Source organism: Pristis pectinata, chromosome 4 (genome assembly GCF_009764475.1).
Source record: "Pristis pectinata isolate sPriPec2 chromosome 4, sPriPec2.1.pri, whole genome shotgun sequence".
NCBI lineage: Eukaryota > Metazoa > Chordata > Chondrichthyes > Rhinopristiformes > Pristidae > Pristis > Pristis pectinata.
The window spans coordinates 78,311,332-78,334,021 of NC_067408.1; the positions used below are offsets into that span (position 1 = coordinate 78,311,332).

Below are 22,690 nucleotides of genomic sequence, written 5' to 3' on the forward strand. Positions count from 1 at the left end.
AGTTCCTGTCTTTCCCTGGAAGTTTGAATGTTTCCTCAGCCATAACTATGATCTTTTGTCGTTTTCCAGTTTCTCTCCTATTATCTTCTGTAAACTGACTTGAATGCAAAAACACCTCTTACTCTCTCAGTTCTTTTCCCAATAAACTGCTGTCCAACCCACTCCCGATGCTGCTCCAACAGTAGCAGATATTGTTGGTGGTTCTCTTTGCCACATCCCCCTCCTTTAAACCTTCTGTCATGCCCAACACCTTAACTCATTTCCTCACCTGAAAATGCTAATTAATGTCCAGTTACACTGTTATTTCTTCGGACCTGGGCTCGCTCCTTACAAACTATTACCCCATTAACCTCCCTGTCCTTGAAAGTTTTGTATTCCACCTCACTCCCCCCAAACCACCTCTGAAATCTGGGAACCCTTTGTTTGAATCCCTATTGTCAGGTATCTGTTCCAAATGGAGTACTGAAATGACATCCAATATTGGCAGAAAAATACTAATATTCCTTTTCGTGAACCTTTGACGTGGTTGACCACACCATCCATCCCACCACCATTGTGCAACGAGACAGGATTTTATTGAAGTGATTGCTTTCTTTTGAATTTAAGTAGGAAAGCACCCTGAATGACTTCTCAAACCCCCAAATGTATGATTAGTTCCAGTGTACCCCAAGAATGTATTTTTGGCCTATTTCTCACCTACAAGGTGCCCTTCAGCAACGCCATTTGGAAATACAGCACCAGTTTTCACATGTACACGGGTGACCAACTGCTCGAGTGACCCCACCTTTGTCTCTAAATAAGAACATAAGAAATAGGAGCAGGAGTAGGCCATCTGGCCTGTTGAGCCTGCTCTGCCGTTCAGTAAGATCACGGCTGATCTGGCCAGGACTCAACACTTCCCTGTGTAACTGGATCCTTGACTTTCTAACAAACAGACTGCAATCAGTGAGGAGAGGCAGCAATAGCTCCGACACAATTATTCTCAACACTGGTGCCCCACAAGACTGCGTCCTCAGCCCTCTACTCTACTCCCTGTACACTCATGACTGTGTGGCCAGATTCTGCTGTAACTCCATCTACAAGTTTGCAGATGATACCATCGTTGCAGGCCATATCTCAAACAGCGATGAGTCGGAGTACAGGACGGAGATAGAGAGCTTAGTGGAATGGTGTCATGACAACAACCTTTCCCTCAATGTCAACAAAACTAAAGAGCTGGTCATTGACTTCAGGAAAGGAGGCGGTGTACATGCACCTGTCTACATCAATGGTGCTGAGGTCGAGAGGGTTGACAGCTTCAAGTTCCTGGGAGTGAACATCACCAACAACCTGTCCTGGACAAACCATGTGGATGCCATGGCCAAGAAAGCTCACCAGCGCCTCTACTTCCTCAGGAGGCTAAAGAAATTTGGTTTGTCCCCTTTGACTCTCACCAAACTTTTACTGATGCACCATAGAAAGCATCCTATCTGGATGTATCACGGCTTGGTACGGCAACTGCTCTACCCAGGACCGCAAGAAGCTGCAGAGAGTTGTGGACACAGCCCAGCGCATCACGGACACCAGCCTCCCCTCCTTGAACTCTCGTCTTTACCTCTCGTTGTCTTGGTGTAGCAGCCAGCATAATCAAAGACCCCACCCACCCAGGACATTCTCTCTTCTCTCCTCTTCCATCGGGTAGAAGATACAGGTGCCTGAGGGCACGTACCACCAGACTCAAGGACAGCTTCTACCCCACAGTGATAAGACTATTGAATGGTTCCCTTATATAAAGAGATGGACTATGACCTCACGATCTATCTTGTTGTGACCTTGCACCTTATTGCACTGCACTTTCTCTGTAGCTGTGACACTTTACTCTATACTGTTATTGTTTTTACCTGTACTACTTCAATGCACTCTGTACTACCTCAATGTAACTGCACTGTGTAATGAATTGACCTCTATGATCGGTTTGTAAGACAAGATTTTCACTGTACCTCGGCACAAGTGACAATAATAAAACCAATACCAATACCAATACCAATCCACCTACCTGCCTTTTCCCCATAACCCTTAATCCCCCTACTATGCAAAAATCTATCTAACTGTGTTGTAAATATATTTAATGAGGTAGCCTCTATTGCTTCCCTGGGCAGAGAATTCCAGCAAATTCACTACTCTCTGGAAAATCAGTTCCTCCTCATCTCTGTCCTAAATCTATTCCCTTGAATCTTGAGGCTATGTCCTCCCAGTTCTAGTCTCGCCTACCAGTGGAAACAACCTTCCCGCCTCTATCTTATCTGTCCCTTTCATAATTTTATAGTTTCTACAAGATCCCCCTCATTCTTCTGAATTCCAGCTAGTATAGTCCCAGCCGACTCAGTCTCTCTTCATAGGCTCACACCCTCAACTCCGGAATCAACCTCCTCTGCACCGCCTCCAAAGTCAGTATATACTTCCTCAAGTAAGGAGACCAGAACTGCATGCAGTGCTCCAGGTGCAGCCTCACCAGTACCCTGTACAGTTGCAGCATAACCCCTCTGCTCTTAAATTCAATCCCTCTGGCAATGAAGGCCAACATTCCATTTGCCTTCTTGATAATCTGTTGCACCTGCAAACCAACCTTTTGCGATTCATGCACCAGCACTCCCAAGTCCCTCTGCACAATAGCATGCTGCAATATTTCACCATTTAAATAATAATCTGATCCTCTATTTTTCCTTCCAAAGTGGATGACTTCGCATTTACCAACATTGTACTCCATCTGCCAGACCCTTGCCACCCACTTAACCTATCTATATCTCTCGGCACACTCTCCGCATCCTCTGTACAATTTGCTTTTCCACTCAATTTTGTGGAATAATTATCTAAATAAACTTAATCATCAATAATCACTCAATAATCTAAATGGTCCTGTCTCAACGAGCAGAAATCCATTGGAGTTCAATGAGTCATCCAGCACAGAAAACAGGCTCTTCAGCCCATTATGCTCCTGACAATCATCAAGTACCCATCTATAAATCTCCTCCTATCAAATATTGCAAAACCGAACCAATTAACATGACTACCCGTCACGTGGTCTGCTGCCTGGTCACCAGCACCGCCACTCTGCCTGGTATTAATGTGATATTTCACTTGCCTTGCTGTATCATTTAACCCCAAGGTGAGTTTCCTACCAAATGAGAACACAATCACAAAGATCCATACTTCTACCTCTGGAACTTCTTCTGAGTCCACCCCTGCTTTGGTTCATCTGCTACTGAAGGCCTCAACAATGCAGTTGTTACCTCTGGGCTTGCCACTTCCAATGCATTGCTGATCAGGCTTCTTCATTCAATACTTGCATACTTTAGGTCATCCAGAACTCTGCTGCCCCTGTCCCAGCTTGCACCAAGTACACTACTGGCCATTCTTTCAGCTGGTAATATCCTGAACAATGGAATTCATGTCCCTACTCCTCTTCATTGCTAAAACCAAACTCCTTATTGGGCCACTTGCCCCAAAGTAGTTTGGTGGCACATTTTCTTTGAGAAACTCTTCAGTAGTATCTTGAGACCTTTTGCTCCATAAAAGGCCCAGTATGAAAGCAGATTTTTGTCACTCTTGTACATCATAGGTCTCTGATCTAATTTGCATCCAAAGTCCATTTGTTCTTTTGGCACTAATCACTGGACAGGAATAAGAACTGGGGCAAGGAAATAAGAGAGGCAAAAAAGGGAGCAATAACAAGCATGAAAGGGAAACCAAGATATTCCATCAATATGAACAGGAAAGGGGTTGTAAGATGAGAGGGGGGACCAAGCAGAGACCAGAAAGAAAGTTTACTCAGGGAGACAGAAGGCATGTCTGAAGTACCACGCGAGTATTTTAGTTGAGTATTTCCCAAGGAAGAAGATGCTGCAGAAATCTCAGCAAAGGAAGATGGAAATGTCAATTGGCTGAAAGTTAATGAAGAGGAGGTACGAGAAAAGTACTTAGATAGATATATCACCTGATCTCGATGGGATGCATCTTTAGCTGCGGAGGGAAGAAATTACAGAAGCAAAGGGCTTCTGTGCTGTATGACCCTCTGACCACAGATTCGGGGGTGATGCCTGAGAACTGGAAAATTTCAAATATTACACTTCTGTTCAAAACAGGTACAGGGAGAAGCACACCAACTACAAATTAGAAATAACAGACAGGAGCAGAACTAGCAGTCACTTGAACAAGTGTAGATTGATTAGAGAAAGCTGAACTGGATTAGTTAAGGTCAACTTGTGTCTAACTTGTTTGAGTTTTTTGAAGAAGTAACAGAGGGCATTGACAGGGAAATGCAGTTGATGTGTTAGAAGTGCATTTCCAAAAGATGTTTGACATGATGCCACATAATGGGCTTGTCCTCAAGACTGAAGGCCATGGAATAGAAGTGAATGTAGCAGCATGGATAGAAAATTGACTTTGTAGCAGAAACAGAGAGTTGCAGTGCAAGGATGTTCTTCGGGCTTGCGGGGTGTGTTCAATGGAGAACTCGGGCTGCTGCTTTTCTTAATGTGTGTTTCTGACTTGGATTTAGTGCACAAGGCACCCTTTTCAAACTTACAGATGACATAAAACTTGAAGGAGAGTGCAGGGAATAGTAAAAGATTTCAGGAAGAAATACTCAGGCTGCTGGAATAGGCAGATGACATTTAATGCTGAGAAATGTGATGTTTTGGTCAAAATTTTAAAAGGTTTGGAAGAATGGAGAGATCTGGGGGTATTAGTGCATGGTTTGTTAGAGGATGTAGACATGTTGAGAAAATGGTTAAAAATACAAAAGAAATCCTGGACTTGAGTTTTAGAAGAAACAAGTCCAAGAGCAAAAAGGTAATGATGAACCTTTATAAAGCCTGGGTGGCACTCACTTTAGGAAAGATGTGAAGGCTTTGGAAAGGCTGTAGAAGGCATTTACTGCTGTGATTCCAGGCATGAGGGACTTCTAGTTATGTGAATAAACTGAAGAAGCTGGGGTTGGTCTTCTTGAAACAGGGGATGTTGCATGACAGGTATTTAAATCAGGAAGAGTATAGACAGAGTAGGTAGAGGGAAAGTGCTTCCATTGGCAGAGGAAATAATTATGAAGATGATTGGCAAAATAATTAAAAGTGACACAAAGCGAGTGGTTATGGTCTGTCAGGGCACTGCCAGGGGATGTAGTGAAGGCAGATTCAATTGAAGCATTCCAAAGGGAGTCAGTTAAGTATCTGAAATGAAATAAATTGCAGAGCTATGGGCAGAGTGCAAGGGCATCGGGTGAGCTGGGTTGTTCTTGCATAGAGACAGTGGGCCTGCTGGGATCCTTCTCTGCTGTAACAACATAGATAGCTGATCTTACCTTTATTTCCCTCTCCTTTGGCTCATGTAGAATCCCATTCTTAGCTTTGTATATCCTCCTTTGATGAAGTGAGCATTTTCTAACTCAGCACAGACCAGGGTTCAAAACTGGGATCTTTCCAATTAGCAAGGACTGCAAGCACACCATTGAACTTCCAGAGGCCAACTAAATGCTGATATTGGATGTAATCGGTGTGCTCAATTTCTTGTGTATTAATTTACCTTTAGAGCAGAATGCCTCAAGTAAATCGTCAGCCAAGTCTGTACTGGTAACATGAACTGGGTATTCTTGATTTTAATGGGATGTACGTTCCACGTCGGCTTGATAAGGGATTTTTACAACAGTACTTCTTTTATTTTGTTTTTTTTTGAAAAGTAATAAAAGCAAACCTTGTCTTCTTGCAATGTGATGATTGCTTTGACACAGTAGCAGACATGCTACAGCATCCAAAGATGATTCCATTTCTTTATCCAGATGTTATCAGTCTCTCATTTAAATAAATCCAATATACTGACTTGTAATAGGATTTCAAGTTGCTCTGAAGACTAAGCTTTCTTACAAGCACCTGTCAGTCAGTCAGTCAAACCCACAATCATTGCTGGACTAGTTTCTCACACATTTCATTTATTTTATCTCTCGATGTTTTAACCCAGCTTGTATACTAATAAATAACATGAACTGTTGTAAGAACACAAACAAATATTTTTGATGGAAGACGCAAACTGATTTCTCATTTTTATTTCAAGTGAGCATACACAGTTTATAGATTTTGTTTCTATCATTGATGTCAAACAGGAATTTTTCTCTGTCACGTTCAGGAGGGTTTCCTGTGATGAGCAGACCCATTTATGAAATAACAGCAATGTTCATAGAACTGCTTATCTGCACACATCACATAAGCACATGGTGTAAAATCCATTGTCTAGAGTTTGAAGGACATCAATCTCTTTTTGGAGGTGAAATCGGATTAGTTGCTTGTTTGTGGAAATCCAGAAAGTGGGACTGATGGTGGGGAGGGGGTGGGGAGGGGTGGGGTGAGCACACTTTCTCAAATTGATCCTGCCTCAGTCACAGTGAATAGGTCAATTTTCTGGAGGTATTATGTCCCAGAAATACTTTAATCTATGTGTCAGTGGTGGGGATTGCTGACTTTTTTTCAATTTAGATTCATGCACATTTTAACTGTGAAGAGTAAAAATCCTATTAGCCTGTTCATATATTGATCAGATTAAGTAATTACTTGGCGCACGGTTTTTCGCTGCTGTCAGTACTTTGAATTGCAAATGTGAATACTAATATTTGCAGCAGTGAAACAGTGTAATTTTCAGTAGTGTGTCTAAAGCACAAGAAATAAGTCTGCTGCTCCAAAAGTGCATATAAAAGATGAGTACATCGTTGTTGGTATGCTGGTAAGTGGGGCTGTTTTTTCCTGCTTGTGTTCATCAGTTTCTAGGCATGGCCACACAGGTGCCAGTGTGCTTTCCAGCCTCCTTACTCAGGTGCCAATTTTTGTGCATGAACCCAGAAAATGAGTGACTTTCAATTATTCAGTTGCATGGACCATCACAGGTAAACTATTCATAGCTTCACCTCTTGTCCATGTGCACATGTATCCAATTGTGGTTGTTGGATAGTGATTTGATTAGGAACTTCAGCCACATTTCACTGGCTTAGAAGTCCTTAATCAGGTTACCAGTTTCAGAGCAGACCCTTGTAGCCCTGGAGACCTCCCTGGGTTGCATGGTTCAGCAGTTGAATGCCTCAACAAGTTGTGCCATCAGAAAAGGGATTAATGGGCAGACACAATACATGAGGAAGAGGCATATACTGTCACCATGTATTCAAGATATTGCTTTTTTTTTACAGCTGCATTGCAGATATGTTTTTTGCTTAAGGTGCTTCTATGCCATGTGTTATCATTTAGTTGGAGGCAATATTTGGCTCTCTCATTGTTGCAAGCAAAATGCCACACAATCCTTGCTTGCACACTTGTGTTCAGCTGTGTTCCTCGTGCAGGTGAAGATTTTAATCTTGAAAAGCCAGCAGAAGACTTGTGAAATTAACTAGGTAGAGTTGAAGTTGCGTGAGCCAGCCTCTCTGAACTTGGGGTGACACCACTTGCTAAAATGTGCTGCACCATATACTGAGCCAGTTTATTTCCTTGTCATGCCTGCTGTCTAAATGGAAGCCAGTAGTTCCATCCAGCCACTGGTCTACTTTGTTTTTTTTAATCATTTGTTTGAGGTTCGTGGTTTCCTCAAAGTAATTCTGTAGAGTTGCAACCCAAAGAGTGAATGAAAAGCCAAAAAAAGGGGAGCTCTGTTTTTGTTGCAAGGCAAAAGCTCCTAGTGACGGTGGTGAAGCAGCATCCTCTCTCAAGCAATTTCTTAAGACTGTTGGGGAGTTATTCAGATGTGGACTGTTTTCAGCTTGCATCAGACTGAACAAGTCTCTCTGGGTGACAAAAACCCTGTTCAGAACGCAAATATATTGACAGAAAGATTCATCTTGTCCAAAAACTGGCAACATCAGATAGCAATAATATTCTTTCTGCCTTCAGGAGCCAGAAATAGACGGAGGATTATTCATGGGTTATCAATAAAGATGTCAGCTTCTTTTTTGTCTTTTACACATGCTTACTTATTAAGTGATCCAGTTGAATTATTGAAACAAGAGAAAAGTTATTTGGCTCAACAGCTCTGATTCATGGAGAAACACTGATGTCTAATTTAAATGGGCATTGATGTGCATTTTGAGAATTTTTGGATAGGCTTGGTTCATAAAGCACCCAACACTGACAACTTGATTGCAGAGCTGCCAAGCTGGCTGATGGCAGAATTCATGAAGCAGTGTGTCTTTTTCTTTAATACAGAAAACTTTCTCCTTTCATCCTTGATGTGCCTGGAGACCAACACCCCAATTGGTAACTGATCAATGGGTCTTTCTTCTTGTGTGACCCTGAACCTTGGCTGTGTTGCAGATATTGACCCATCTGCAATCCAGATAGGTGTGGCAATGATTGAAGTTTATTGAATCATTCAATCAGGAGCAGTAAGTTTTTAAGAGTCAAGTACCACAGGAACAGACCCTTCAGCCCACTGAGTCCGCGCCGACCATCAATCACAGGTTTGCATTAATCCTACATAACTACCAATTCTTATTCACCCCACATTGTCATCAACCTCCCCTCACTAGCCTACACACTAGGGCCAATTTAAGACCTGCACATTTTTAGGATCTGGGAGGAAACCCACATGGTCACAGGGAGACATGAAAAAATCCAAACAGACAGCTTCAAGGTCAAGATTGCACCCAGGTCTCTGGCACTGAGACAGCGGCTCCACTAGCCGTACTTCCGTGTGTGTCCTTGTGCTTGTGTCACTAAAAGCTGCATTGTAAATTAGCATGATTGCCAGTAAGGGAGCGGTTAGCAGTTAATTCGGAAAGGGATCTTGGAAGGTTTTAAGGTCGCAATGTTGAGATCTTTCTCGAATAGGTAACTGAGGAATATCGGAGAAAATAGATCAGTATTGGTGGAATTTTCACATCTGCAGCAACAGACTGAGTTTAGCTGAGCTCACTCAAGGTCGTTATCCTCCTTATGCTCACAGAAATCCTCCGTAAACTGCCCTTCACACCGACACCAGCAGGTCATCCAATGTCCATCCGATTCAAGAGAGATGAGATTAGATTGAATTGCTCCTGTCGTTTCCCAAGCTTGTTATCTTTTCTTCATCGAATATGGTTGGTCCATAGTTAGATATGTAATTATTGTTACACAGGATGATTTTCATATTATTTTCAGATAATTAATGGCAGCTGGAAGCTCTTGGAATTCTGGCTGCTGCAATTTACTGCTTCATTGGTCCAGAAAGTTCTGTGAACAGTACCTGCATGGATGTCATCAAAACTGGTCCCTCAAATTAATGTTCATTGTGGTGCTAAATAATTGAATGTTCTCTATCTTCAAAAGTTGGCTGGACTAACATATTGCAGCAAGATTTACTTCGTGAATTAGCTTAGTGAGTTGAGGACATTGCATTGGATACTTTTGATTTTTTTCCCCGTTTTCTCTCCTTGTCTTGTTAAGGCACTGGGTACTCTCCTGGATATTGTTTTATCATCATCTCTTCAAATGTGAAGCTACATTGGCAATTTTAAGGGCTGCTCATCTATTAAAGTCTTCACAAAAGCCAGATGCTGCAAGGGACAGAAATCCTGAAATGAGAATAGAAAATTCTGCAAATTCTTGCTTAAGTCATGAAGAATATGTGGAGAGAGAAACAGAGTTAGCATTTCAGATCAATGACTTTTCACCACTGTTTAGGTCTCCACAGATGCTGTCTAACCCGCTGAGTATTTTCAAATGTTTTCCATTTTGTGTATGAGAGTTATCAGAGCCATAACCAATCATGTTCCTTTCCTAGCGCTCTCACGTGCACATTTCCCATCAGGATCACTGCCAAGCAATCAGGAGGGAAAACCTTAATTGACAAGTTTCTCCCTTCAACAACCAAAGGTTATTAAAGACAAATGTTGCATTTCAACTTACTGAGAATCACAATGTGGACTAATTGAATCCATCTGGTTTAATGTTGTGACAGCCATGGCGTTCAGCCACCTGCCAATGTAGATGTGAAGGTTTTGGAGGTAAAGCAGTCCATTGACTTGTAGATGATGCAAACCATGAGCTAAGCTGGTGATATTGCTCTAATGACAATTTTAACTTGTATTACTTCATTTGTAAAGGAAACAGTGCTTAGCAGATGCCAAAAATAAAATGAATCAGATTTGGAATATCCTTTTGTAAAAAGAATGATGTACATAATCAAGGGATCGCTGTGCTCTCTAATTGTACTATCTATTTAGCCACAAGTTTTGCAAGGATAATTTCAATTGATTGCACAAAATAGGGTGGCTGTTGTTTGAATAGTGTGCTGGATGAGATTCAATAGTGTTCTTTTGTTTCGGTAAATAATATTGGAAACACAGTGAAAACATCTTGTGAGCTGTTTGAAAAGCAACACCCAGTATGTTTCAACTCTTAAGTCTAGCCATATCTTACAATATCAACAGTTGTTTTATTGTTATATGAGCAAAGACAATGCTGAGGTTTTTGTTTGCTCATAGAGCCTGTCTGGAAACAAATGCTGAGCAGTGGAAGCGGCTGCAGATCTCCCTCCAGGACTTATTGACATGGATGAATTTGAAGAATGATGAACTAAGGAGGCAAATGCCTATTGGCGGTGATGTTCCCACAGTGCAGCAGCAGAATGATGTTCACCGAGTAAGGGAAATTCAATTTTAATTGCTTCAAACTTAACTCAAAAAGTGTATTCCAAATATCATGACTGCCTGCAGATTCTAATTGATTTAGGTAAATAATTGTCTTCCTTGAATTCTTTGAGTTGTTTTTTGCCTAAGTTGGATTATTACTTGAATACTATTACTTTCAACTTAAAGCAAAACAGCAACGTCAAGCAATGCTGCACAGATGGTTGAAAAGCATGTTTGTATTTTGTTTAAACATTGCAAATTTAACTCATTCATTCCTCTGGAACAACCTGGAAAGGGCACACCAAAAACTTTCACTCTGACCTGAAAAATATTCATTTTTGTTGGTCTGCATAGTTCATTTTCAGAATCTTCTTGCTATCATATGAAAACAATCTTATTTTCTCTTCTTTTTAAGCCATTTAAGAATGGCGTTAGAGGTGGGAAGCCGAAATAATTCAAATAGGAAACTGCTTCTTTGTAGCAACATTGACTATGTAATGGAAACTAAAAGCTCTTCATTGATCATTGCTGGTGAGGTCATTTAAAAAAAATTGTCCAAACACATACTCACACTGCAACAATACCACGAACATAGTTTTGCAACAATTCTGTTGTTGTCACATCAATGCAGCCTGAATATAGAGAATGGAAGCTTGGCCTGATACTGACATAAAAGAGTATAAATCTCCCTGAAAAGGATAGCCTCATGCCACATTGTGGTGCTGGCTTCGATATACCATACAATTTAAGTACAGACAAATAGTGAAACTGAAAATAGAAAAACTGTTGTATATTGCCATGCCTAATAACACCACAAATTTTGATTTTGAACAGGAGGCTAAGACAGTTGACAGGAATATCCTATCAACCACTTCATTATGAAGGAAAGCCAGCATCTGTTGAACCTGGACAAAAGATATTGCATCGAAGTCTGATGGGTTTTGTGATGATTTTGTTGTCAATTTCCTGAGCCATGTATTTCTATGTCATTTTTCTTTCTTCCTGACTTTTTTCCCTCTATATTCATGAAGACACGAGCCAGGGAAACGATAATGCATAAACACTGTTTTTTCCTACTTGGAAAACATTTGAGCATAACTTGTACTGGATTTACATTGAAGTATCAGTTTGTGCAAACTCTCTCGGTCATGTCATTACAGTTACAGAGTTTTGCTATTTATTTGCATAACTCAATGCATGGGAACAACCCTCATAAATTTAGAACATTAATGACAGTATTGCACTTGAAAAGGTTAAAACCCAATTATTTAACCAAAGCAGGACCCTTGCTCAATTAAAATACCCACAGTTTGATCGTGATTTACTTCATTTTTTAAAAAGTCCTGATGCAGGGTTTCAACCTGTAATGTCTACAATTCCTCCCGCTCCCCCCCCCCCCCACCCGATGCTGCTCGACCCACTGAGTTACTCCAGCAGACTGTTCGTTGCTTCTTTTTTTAAATATACTTTTTAACTACATTTAGTCTCTATTGTGCTTAATACAGTCAAATTGTTGAGGATCTCCATTGTCCGATGCAGTATGAATTAAATAGCTTGAATAATGTTTCCTATGGGCATATACTTGCTGTGCATTATAATGAAAAAAGAATAGTACAGTAGCTTCAGAGTCAAGAATCAAGGACAGAAGATGAGAGCAAAATCCCATTTGTCTAATTAATGATACTGCACTAATTCTTGCTTTGTGCCTATTTTGAAGTCCAGTGCTGCAAAATAAAACCTGCTGGAAAATTGGGCATGAATCCTCATTGGCAAGGTCAGCACAGGGTTGTATGTTTTTTGGGAATAAATGGAACCAAAGAAATTCCTCATTAGGGTATAGTTCAACATAGCCATCTGCCCACTGGTACTTCATGCAAGCGGCCATTCTTCATCACAAATATAGGCAGTGAATGTCAACAGGCCATCTGACTTCAGATGACTTTATGTCTGAGCTTGATCCTGTCCCAAGCAACTTAATAAGGTGGTAAATTTAAACCTTATGTCAAAGAGTTTGTAATTTGTCTCTGGTCACAACCACTGATTAAACACTGCAGTATCACCATCTTGTTTTTCTCCCAATGGAACTTAATTTACTTCAATGGAACCAGCTGTAAGGAGAGGAGTGGAACAGGCAACTGATGCCAACAGCACCCATTTAGCTTGAAGAACCAAAGAAAGCATCTCTGTCCACAAGCTCTTCTGTCCTTAGGAATAGAATGTGGCACAGGGCACATACCTTCTCAAGGAGTTCTTGGTGCTGCTTTTGGATGTGGGATATGGCACAGGAAATGGGGGAAGAAGACAGAAGCTGTTTGGAATTAAAGTGAAAAATCATGTTCTGCGGAGCAGAGGGAAGATTTGAAATCAAAAGCGAGACTTAAATCAACCTGGTTCAAGTGTTCAGATCGCCTTTACCATGGAAAAGTGGACACTGAGAAATGCTTGATTGAACTTTTGTGACAGAGGTATTTCAAGAGTATTACCTCCAAAGGGTACATTTTGCACAAAGTTTACCAAATTTGGAGTGATATTTTTCTGTTGTTTTTGTTGACATTGTAGTTTCATTGCTTATTGTAAAGTATGTAGAACTAAAGATATTAAGTGCTTTTCTCCTTCTAGACTTTCAAGCGGGAGCTGAAGGCAAAGGAACCAGTGATTATGAGTGCATTGGACACGGTGCATTTGTTCTTGGCTGATCAACCAATCAAAGGGCCTGAAAGTCTTTTATCTGTACCAAAAGGTAATTTCAGAATCCCCGTAATGATTGGTTAATAGGCATGTAATCATTGCTGTATGATTTGCTCAAAATTAATCGGTGATACTCAGTTAGGGATGGTTTTGCTCTATTGCAGATCTCTTAATAAAGCTCTGTGTTCCCCATACCTAAACACACGGTTTAAAATAATTTGTTTTACTTACTGCTGGAGAACCTTTTAAAGAAGGATATTGCACAGCATGAGTATCAGTAAATTTCTATTACCTAATTACATCAAAATGATTTGATGTATTTTTTTAATGTTAAATCATTAAATTAGTGAGATGTGTGATGGATTTCAATGCCTTTTTAACAAGGCGTAGGAAAAGTAAGAAAAGAAATCAATGACTTTTAGACCAGTTAGACTAACATTTATTGTCGGGAGATTACTTGAATCCACAGTTAAGGAAAGGGCAACTGAACAGTTGATCTGGAAAAGCCAGCATGGATTTGTAAAGGCCTAACAAACCTGGTTGAATTTCTGAAGAGGTCACTATAGGGGAAGTGCCTTCGGATATTACGTCAATGGATTTTCAGGCACCATTTGATAAAGCCCCTCACAAGAGACTGTTAGCTAAGGTTGAAGTAGTTTATTGTTGTTAATGTGGAGAATCACTGAGGACACAGGAAACAAACAGCAGAGTGAATGACCAATTACTCAACTGTCTAGCTGTGACAAATGGACCCTTATAAGGACTGGTGTTGATGCTGAGAATAATTAGCATATTTATAACAACGTGGATGACAGGATAGAATGCCATGTAACCAAATTTGATGGTAACACCAAGACAGGTACTATTTGTAAGCAGAGTAAATGGCAACATTAAGTTGGAAATTCATGTTCTAGGTTGAGTGAATCAGTAAAGCCTGACAAATGGAACGCAATGCATGGGAAAAGGGATGTCATGTCAAAAGTATCGGTCTTGGGCCAGTGTTCAGTGGTTGTTTTAGAAACAGATTGCATCACTTCTGACATTACTGGATGACACAGTGGCACTGCAGGTCCAACTGCTTTCTCACACTCTAGCAACCCAGGTTTGATTCTGACCTGTGGTGCTGTCGTGTGGAGCTTGCACGTTTTGCCTGTGACCACGTGGATTTCCTCCTGTGCTTCCGGTTTCCTCCCATGTTCCAAGATGCACTGGTTGCTTGGTTAATTGGCTGCTGTGATTACTCCTAGTGTAGGCAGGTGGTAGGCAAATCAGGTGGGTGTCAATGTGCATGTAAGGGAGAATAGGTTCTGGAGAAATAAGTGAGGGAATGGGATTGTTCTGAGAGCCCATGAGCTAAATGCTTACTATCTTGTAAGGAAATATGGGAATCAATGTCCTGCTCTGACACCCTACCCCAATGAAGGATTGCCATATAGTAGAATGTAAGGCTGTTTATGTAATATTATTGCAGGTAATATTATGTTGTAGGAAAGCAGACTGGGTTGAGAGTACCCCTAGTCATTGCACAGAGATTCAGTACAGTCTGCGGGAAATGGAGGGGTTGACATCAAACCATTCTAGTTGCCAACTTCTGGTATTTAGATAATATGATAATCTATTGTGTCACGCAAGCTTCATACCTCAAGATTGTCTCACTAGATTTTAAAAGGCAGAAGAATCCCCTCCCATCAGGTTCTTGGATTCATTGTGGATATTCCACAGGGCATCAGATTTCAACATATTCGGTGACATTGCATTAATATGTAGTGTTCTAAGAAACTAGTTCTAGATTCAGGATTAATAGTAATCAGCAACTAATTTGGTTGCATCCGTAAAATAAAACACTCAGGTTAGGTCATGCTCCAGTTTAAGTTCCCCCCCACCCCCCATGCAGAATCCCAGTGGTGGAATTTGGATTCATGAATCCAAGTCCCCAGTTGACATGTTTCTGGAAGAGAACATCGATGGACAGCAATAAATGAAGCTATAGCACCATCACTTAAGGTGCATCAGTTGGTGCATTTCTTAAGTGACTCCAAACTATCCATCACAGAATAACATTGCAGAAGCCTGAGAACAGCCCATTATCTTGTCCCTCTGGCAAAGGAACTCGAGCATAGAAGATAAAGTGATCATTGGGAACATAGCGACACAGCGAATTATCATGCTGCCCTTTGCCTTCTGGGACCTGGATTTAAAATGGCTCAGATGGACAGGATAAGTCTCTCCTGCATGACAGTTATTTATTGTTCAACTAAAAGGAATTTGAATAATAATAGGCATTTCTTTGGCAGTGCAAGCCCATGGCTTAGAACTAGCCTTAATGTAGTGTTAATTGGTAGCAGAGTTCCACCATCACACAAAAAGGCACTTGCTGCTTTTTGGTTAGACCTTGAATGATAGACGTGAGGTGGTATGAGTATGAACTTCCAATGCTTACATCAGATCAGAAAATACATATAAAGAATAGCTTTTGGGCAAGGAGGTAGCTATGAAAAAATGGGTCAGAAAAACTCAGCACCTTTGCACATGATGCAGAGTAAAGAAAAAGTTGTAAGTGTGGATACAAAAGCTTAAAACTTTGTATGTGTTTATTTTATTTTGTTCACTATAAATTCACAGGCAGGTGCCTCTACCTCTATATTAAGCTTTAAGTGTGGTCTGTCCTGGGCATGCAACCTTTACACCAATGTGATCTTCCAATTCTACACACTGGCTGGTGCAGCTGCATCCCATTGTAGATGGATTACTTCAACTCTGTCACAGCGTCAGGCTCAATAATTAATTTGCAATGGTTTGTCTGATGGTATCATTGCTGTTAATGATTTCAGAAAATTCGCACGTTTGGAGAATTTTTGGCTGGGTTAGTTTCCAGAACAGCAAACAAAGAAGCTGTTATAGAGCCCTGGTATTTGGCCACATTGGATAGACGGGGTTTCAGCGGCTGCTTCTAAGAATTACTGACATTTGGATTTAAGGATTTCTTTGCACGTTGTATACTCTTATAACGCCGTGCTCTTTCTTGAATGCATTGTGTAGCCAGATTTAAATAGGTTCCATTCATATAAATTGTTTCAGAAAGAAAAAATTGCTTTTCATAAATGCAATCTAAAAATAGACACCAAACCAAAGAAGTGTATCATAAAATGGACAACCAAAACTTGGACAAACAGGTGAGTGTTAAGGAGAGGAGAGAAGTGGAGAGTGGACAGTTTTCCATTCAGTCATTAATTCTTGCTCCTTTCAGGAACTTAAGTTTCTTAACAGAACTCCCTGTCCTCTTAATACAGAAAAAACACCTGAAGAGAATATCCAAAATGTTGCTAGAGTCATTCGGAAGTATACCGAGGAAGTGAAAGTGGAATGGGACAAGCTGAGCACTCGCTCTGTTGATTGGCAGAAGCGTATAGATGATGCCTTGAAGAGACTACTGGAATTGCAAGATTCAATGGATGAATTGAACCTCAAATTGAGACAGGCTGAAGCTATCAAAGATACATGGCAACCTGTAGGGGATCTGCTAATAGACTCGTTGCAGGATCACATTGAAAAAGTCAAGGTAAACAGCAATAAAATAACATGCTGTGTGAATGATAGTTGGAAAGAATATTCTGAGTTTATTACTCAATTGTCTTTGAATCTCATACAGCTCTCAAAACTAGCTTGACTGAATCTATTTTAAACCGGTCATGGGTCATGCAACGGTCAGGTCAAAGAATTGCCCCATTTGATTTTACTATTTCTGTGATGCCATCAAAGCTCATTTTCCAAAACAATCATTTTCATTCTTTTTATTGAACATTTGGTATGCAGCAACTGGAGGAAGATGTGTTTTTTCCGGTGAATGGTGGAGAAAAGAGCAATTCTTTTTGCCCCTTCATAGCATAATTAATATTCTTGGTCAGGGCTACAGCAAGTCATCCTGAGATGACTGGGAACGAGGAGTCAGCTATCATGGTGCAACTTCTTTCATCTCGGAGATCTGACATCAAAGGCTGCTTTCCAACAATTTCTCTTCCAACAGTGAGCCTTGTCTACCGAGATACTAGACAGGAAATTGGGGGGTCACAAGTATGTAAATAACTATCAAAATTTGCAAAATGGTCCCTCAAAACTGATGTAGATTCATGAGGGTGCGATGTATTTTAACCTGTGCATGATGAGCAATAGAATGTCAGCACAAGATTTAAAAATGTTACATGATTCAATGTGACAGCTATCTGCATCGCAATGGGCCAGCTGCCTTTTGTTTTACAACAGTGAGTTGCATATGACAATTGTTTGTACCTGCGATCCACTCTTGCGCAACGGAGACACTTGATTATAATGTTTAAGGCTCACACAGTGCACCTGGGAGTCTGATTTAAATTTAACACTGGCTGGTCAGGTTTCCCAGGGCTTGGGAATTCCAGCAACCAGATACAGAAGAAAAGAACTAGATCAGGCAGATTCATTGCTTTTTATAGTCCAGGCATTCACCTGGCATATCCCTCAAACACACTTGCCATAATTAGTTGTTCCCCCACCCCCCACCATCCGCACTCCACAAAACTATGCTTCCAGCCTTCAAATTGTGAGGACCAGCCAGCAGGAGAAAATGACTAAACATTGAACAAAAATCAGCTGTGGCAAATTAAGATTATACATGGATATAGTAGAGTTGTTCTCTTGTGAGTTTTTGGTTGCAGAAGGAGATGTTGTAATCAAACAAAGGGGTCATTTGTTTCCCTTTCTCTGCTTCCTTCTACTGGAGATATCACTAAAGTACTTCATGCATTATGCCAGTATTTTCATGTATTATTCAAAAACAGGGGGCATCACAAAGCATAGAAGCAAAATGTTAAACATAGAAGCAAAATTAATGGCTTATTCCCTGGTTCCCTTGGACAGAATCTGACATTATGGGCTGTTTTGTTGGTCCTGCGTGCATCTTTTCTCAATTTCCTTCCATTGTTTCCTTTGCTTCAGCTGAAGCTGTTCTCTGATGCTGCAGTGCAACTGCAACTATATAGTACCTCACTCCTGTGAGGACTAATCCTGTTGAAAAGGGTGTAGTACATGTCCAAATTTGCAATTAGGGTGGAGTTATCAAAGCTGGGCATTTCTGGTCGTGCTTTGAACTGAGGCATTGGTCAGCAATTAAATGAGAAAAAACTTGCATGTTTTTTTTCTCTTCGGATTCTGAAGTCAAATGCAGTCCCGAGACCACTATCAAGCCTGGAATCAGCTCACCCAGGTCCATCTCATTTTTTAACACCAGAAATTATCATTTGGAATTAATAGATCCACTAGCAAGCTTGGAAAGAGAATTAGATAAATACCTGAAAAGAGGAAATCTGAAGAGCATTGGGAGTGAGCAGGACATATTGTAGGGTTCTTTCCAAGTAATAACATAAGTGCAAAGAGTTGAATTGCTTCCTTCTATGTTGTACAATACCATAGATTCGTGTGAGTACCCAGTTAATTCTTTGAAGTGTCAGCATATATTATTTGAATGATAACCCTTCTCTTAGAACATATTGCTTTCCCAACAGCTAATTATCAGGATACTTGGACATTCCACTTGTGTAGTGTTTTTACTGAGGTAACCTATAAATAATGCTTGAATAGCCAAGACCTCAAGGCAGATTCTTGGGGTTAGGTGGATATGGCAAGAAAGGGGGAAGGGTTACACTGATCACTGCTGTCCAATTACAAGAGTGACCACTGAAAAATAACCTCGGCTTCTTCTTCTATAATCTATTATTAGTGGTCCCCTAAAATGTATCATTATTCAAGCATGAAATGAACCATTACCCAAGATTACTTTTTTGGGCTCATTAGCTTCCAAAATATTATTTCATTTTATGTATCTTGTGACAACAACTTGAAAGTTTTTTTTCAAGATTTTTAGGTTGTTTAATGTAAACATATTATATTTAGTGAGCAGATGATAGTGTGTGAGACAAATGACATTAGCAGCAGGACCATTATCGTCAGCAACTAGATTGAACTTCTGTAAGAACAATGTAAAATTGGCACTTCTAATGCTGCTTGTACTGTTTTACTAAATCAAGCCATTGAGGTGTTTGTCATTAATAAGATTTCAGAAGACTCATTTAGGCAATGTTGCCATCAGATATTCAGGTACCATAATAGCAATTTTAATGGAGTATAAGTGAGTCAATGAATGAAATAGAATCAATTTATCAAGTTCGTGAGAAGGCACACTGTAATTAGTCAGGGACGTAGGGAGAGTCTCACAGAATGGAAATGAGATTGTGTCATTAGTTAGATTGTTGCTTGACTTTGAACACAACCTCAAATGATAAAACGAGTAATTTGACTCAATATTTTGAAAACTGATTTAACAAAGAAAGATGGTAAGTAGGCATGTAAACAAATAGATTTTGTTTCCAAAATTATGAGCAATTCATGTAAAACTGAGATTGAAAACCCCTTTGTTGTGAGGCATGGTTTATTCTTAATTAGCTATCATAATACAGTCTTCAATTTTCTGTAAGTCAAAATGTTTAAGAGGTAAAGGGAAGTTTATGGAGTTGTTGTATTACAATATGACTTCTCTTTTGAGAACATTCCCATATTTTTTCTTACTTAAAGCAAGAGACGAGAGCACCCTTGCTTAGTACTAGTCTGGTGCCCGTCAAATGTGCCATCGCAGAAATCTCATAGAGCAACTAAGTTTCAGGTGGTCTCTGATTCTGGGATCAGTGCCAATGTCTTAAAATGCAGAAAGGTTCAGTTAAAGAACCTAAGATAAAACTATTGGCATTTATTTTTTGGAATTTTCCAATACAGGGTTACTCAAGTGACCCTAATTTGGCTGAGTATTTCTGAGTACATTCTGGAGATTACGGAGTCAAGCCCAAAGCTTGCACTTGAATGTCCTTTATGTTGGTGCTTGACTGGAGTATTGAAAAAATAATAGATTATTTGGACCTTCCATTTTTCAGTCAAGTATCAAATCAAGGTGCAGTCTGTCTACTTCTTGATGTGAAGATAAAATATTCAGTCACAATTTCATGACAAGGAATAAAGAACTTGCCTGGTATCCTGCTGAAAATTTATTTCACATCCAAATTTTCTGCTTGATCCTTTTTAACTAAGTATTCAAATTAAGGGAAGCAGCTGTCTCTGATTAATGTCACCATTGTCCACAAATGGGAACTGATTCTGCTCAGGCTCTTGTTCCTGAGAAAACATTCTGAGTACGAAATGAAGTACAGGTCCTCCCATGTTACAAATGCCCAACTACACCCCGCAGATAAGGACAAACATTTGCAAGACCGGTGGGATGGATGGAGCTGCTTTGAGGCTGCATACATCTTTTACCAGGTGGGAACAGGGCATTTCTGTGTGCCTTCTCCGTGCGTCACAACAATCGGGGGTTCAGCCGAGCAGAGCTCAGAGCACTAAGCAGACTCGCTCGCTCACTCACTGAGTCAGTGAGGCCAGCTGGCAGTCACTCTTCTCGTGCTTGCTCACACTCCTATCACGGCTGTTTCTGTGACCCTCTCCCACACACTGGTTTCAACTTACAAACAGTTCAGGTTGCGAACATTTCTCAGCAACAGAATCCTGTTGTAACCTGGTGACTGCCTGTAATAGTGTATAGCCTTCCTTTGTTCTGTGAACCAAGACACTAAAATCTTTCTCTTCATCAACTTTTTTTCCCATCATCTACAAACACAATTTGTTTTTTTATTGTTCATTACTTGAAAAGAATAGTCTATTGGCCTAAATTATGGTCCATCTTTCACCTTAATGTCTATTCATTGAACCTTCTCTTGCCAGATTTGTTCCAACCTTCTTGGTGAACCGTGTCCACCAATATCCTGTGAGAACCAAGATAAAACAGTTTGCATCACAAGAACATAGGGGCAGGAGTAGGCCCCTTGGAATATCAAGCCCGCCCACCATTCAACATGATCATGGGTGCTCTGCCACAAACCTGTTCTCCATAACCCTCAATTCCTTGATCTTTCAAAAATGTGTCTTTTTTCCCCTCTAAGTACCAGCAATGATTTAGTCTCCACAACCCTCTGGGGTAGAGAATTCCAGAGATTCCACCACCTTCTGCAAGAAGACATTCCTATGCACCTCAATTTTAAATGACCCCACCACATCATCTTGCAACTATGTCCCCTTGTTTGAGACACTCCCTCAAGGGGAAACATCTCAACATCTATCCTGTCAAACCTCCTCAGAATCTTAAATGTTAGAATAAGATCACCCCTCATTATTCTAAACAATATGGATCTAATTTCTGACGCTGTTTCTGATAGAACATACCTCTCATCCCAGGATTTACTTAATGAAAGTCTTTCAGACTACCTCCAATGCCAGCTTATCGTTTCTTAAATAAGAGCACCAAAATTGTGCACAGTACTCTACATATGTCCTCACCAATATCCTGTACACTTGTAACAATGCTTCCCTTTTCTAAACTCCAAACCTCTTCATTAAATGGCCATATGCCATTGCCATTGTGACTACTTCCTGCATTTGCTTGCCAAATTTTTGACATTCGTGCACAAGAGCACCTAGATCCCTCTGTGCTTTGCAATCTTTCTCCTTTTAGATAAAAGTCTGCCTTTAGATTCTCCAACTGAAGTGTATAACCTCACCCACATTAAACTCAATTTGCCAAGTTTTTATCCATTCACTTAAGCTATCTATATCTACTTGCAAAGTCACAATATCCTCATCATAACATGCCTTCCTACCTATTGATCATGTTGTGTAGTTTGGATGGGGAACTTTATGCAGCTGGCAGAGAGTGACCTGTGTCTTAACAATGCTTAAATACGTGAACATGTTTAATAACTCTTCCACAAGACAAGAGTTTTTAGCTTCAAGGGGAGGTTATGTTCTTTATATGTCCTGAAACCTGTTATTTAAGATACAGAATTAATCATTATTAAATCCTTGTCATGGGATTGCAGATTGCTACTGTAAAATTTTTATATGATCTTCATGAAACTATATCCCTGTGCAAAAAAGAATGACCTTGAACAGGTTAAAATACCACATTCAAATTCAATTTTAAAGTGAGTTGTAATTTGAGTTGACATGCACCACTGGTGCATCAGATTTAATCAGAATAATAATTTACAGAGACCAACCAAGTTTACTGTAGTTTATACCCACCTATGACAGACCTGCTGGAATTCTGAGCAGTTCTATTGCACTTAATAGCTTTATAAAATGAGAAATACGGAATTGTAGTCTGGGTTTAATTTTGCCCTCTGCAGTGCATCATGTTGCATTTGTTTATTTACAAGTGTTCTTTTGGGAATTGCTTGGAAAAGAACGATAAATGCACAGATAAATAGGAATCCTAAAACCATGCATTTTCAATGTAAAGATCAGGTTTTCTTTTAACAA

At 40.2% G+C, this 22,690-nt stretch overlaps 1 protein-coding gene across 3 annotated transcripts in view; it reads left to right on the forward strand.

Moving 5' to 3' along the window:
• Nucleotides 1-22,690, forward strand: part of dmd (dystrophin) — a 1,415,828-nt gene that overhangs the window by 1,234,204 nt on the left and 158,934 nt on the right. For all 3 annotated transcript variants that reach the window (XM_052015085.1, XM_052015086.1, XM_052015087.1), the window contains exons 58-60: nt 10,469-10,625; nt 13,235-13,355; nt 16,594-16,862. In XM_052015085.1, the coding sequence (XP_051871045.1) occupies nt 10,469-10,625; nt 13,235-13,355; nt 16,594-16,862 (547 nt within the window). The remainder of the gene's footprint in view (nt 1-10,468; nt 10,626-13,234; nt 13,356-16,593; nt 16,863-22,690) is intronic.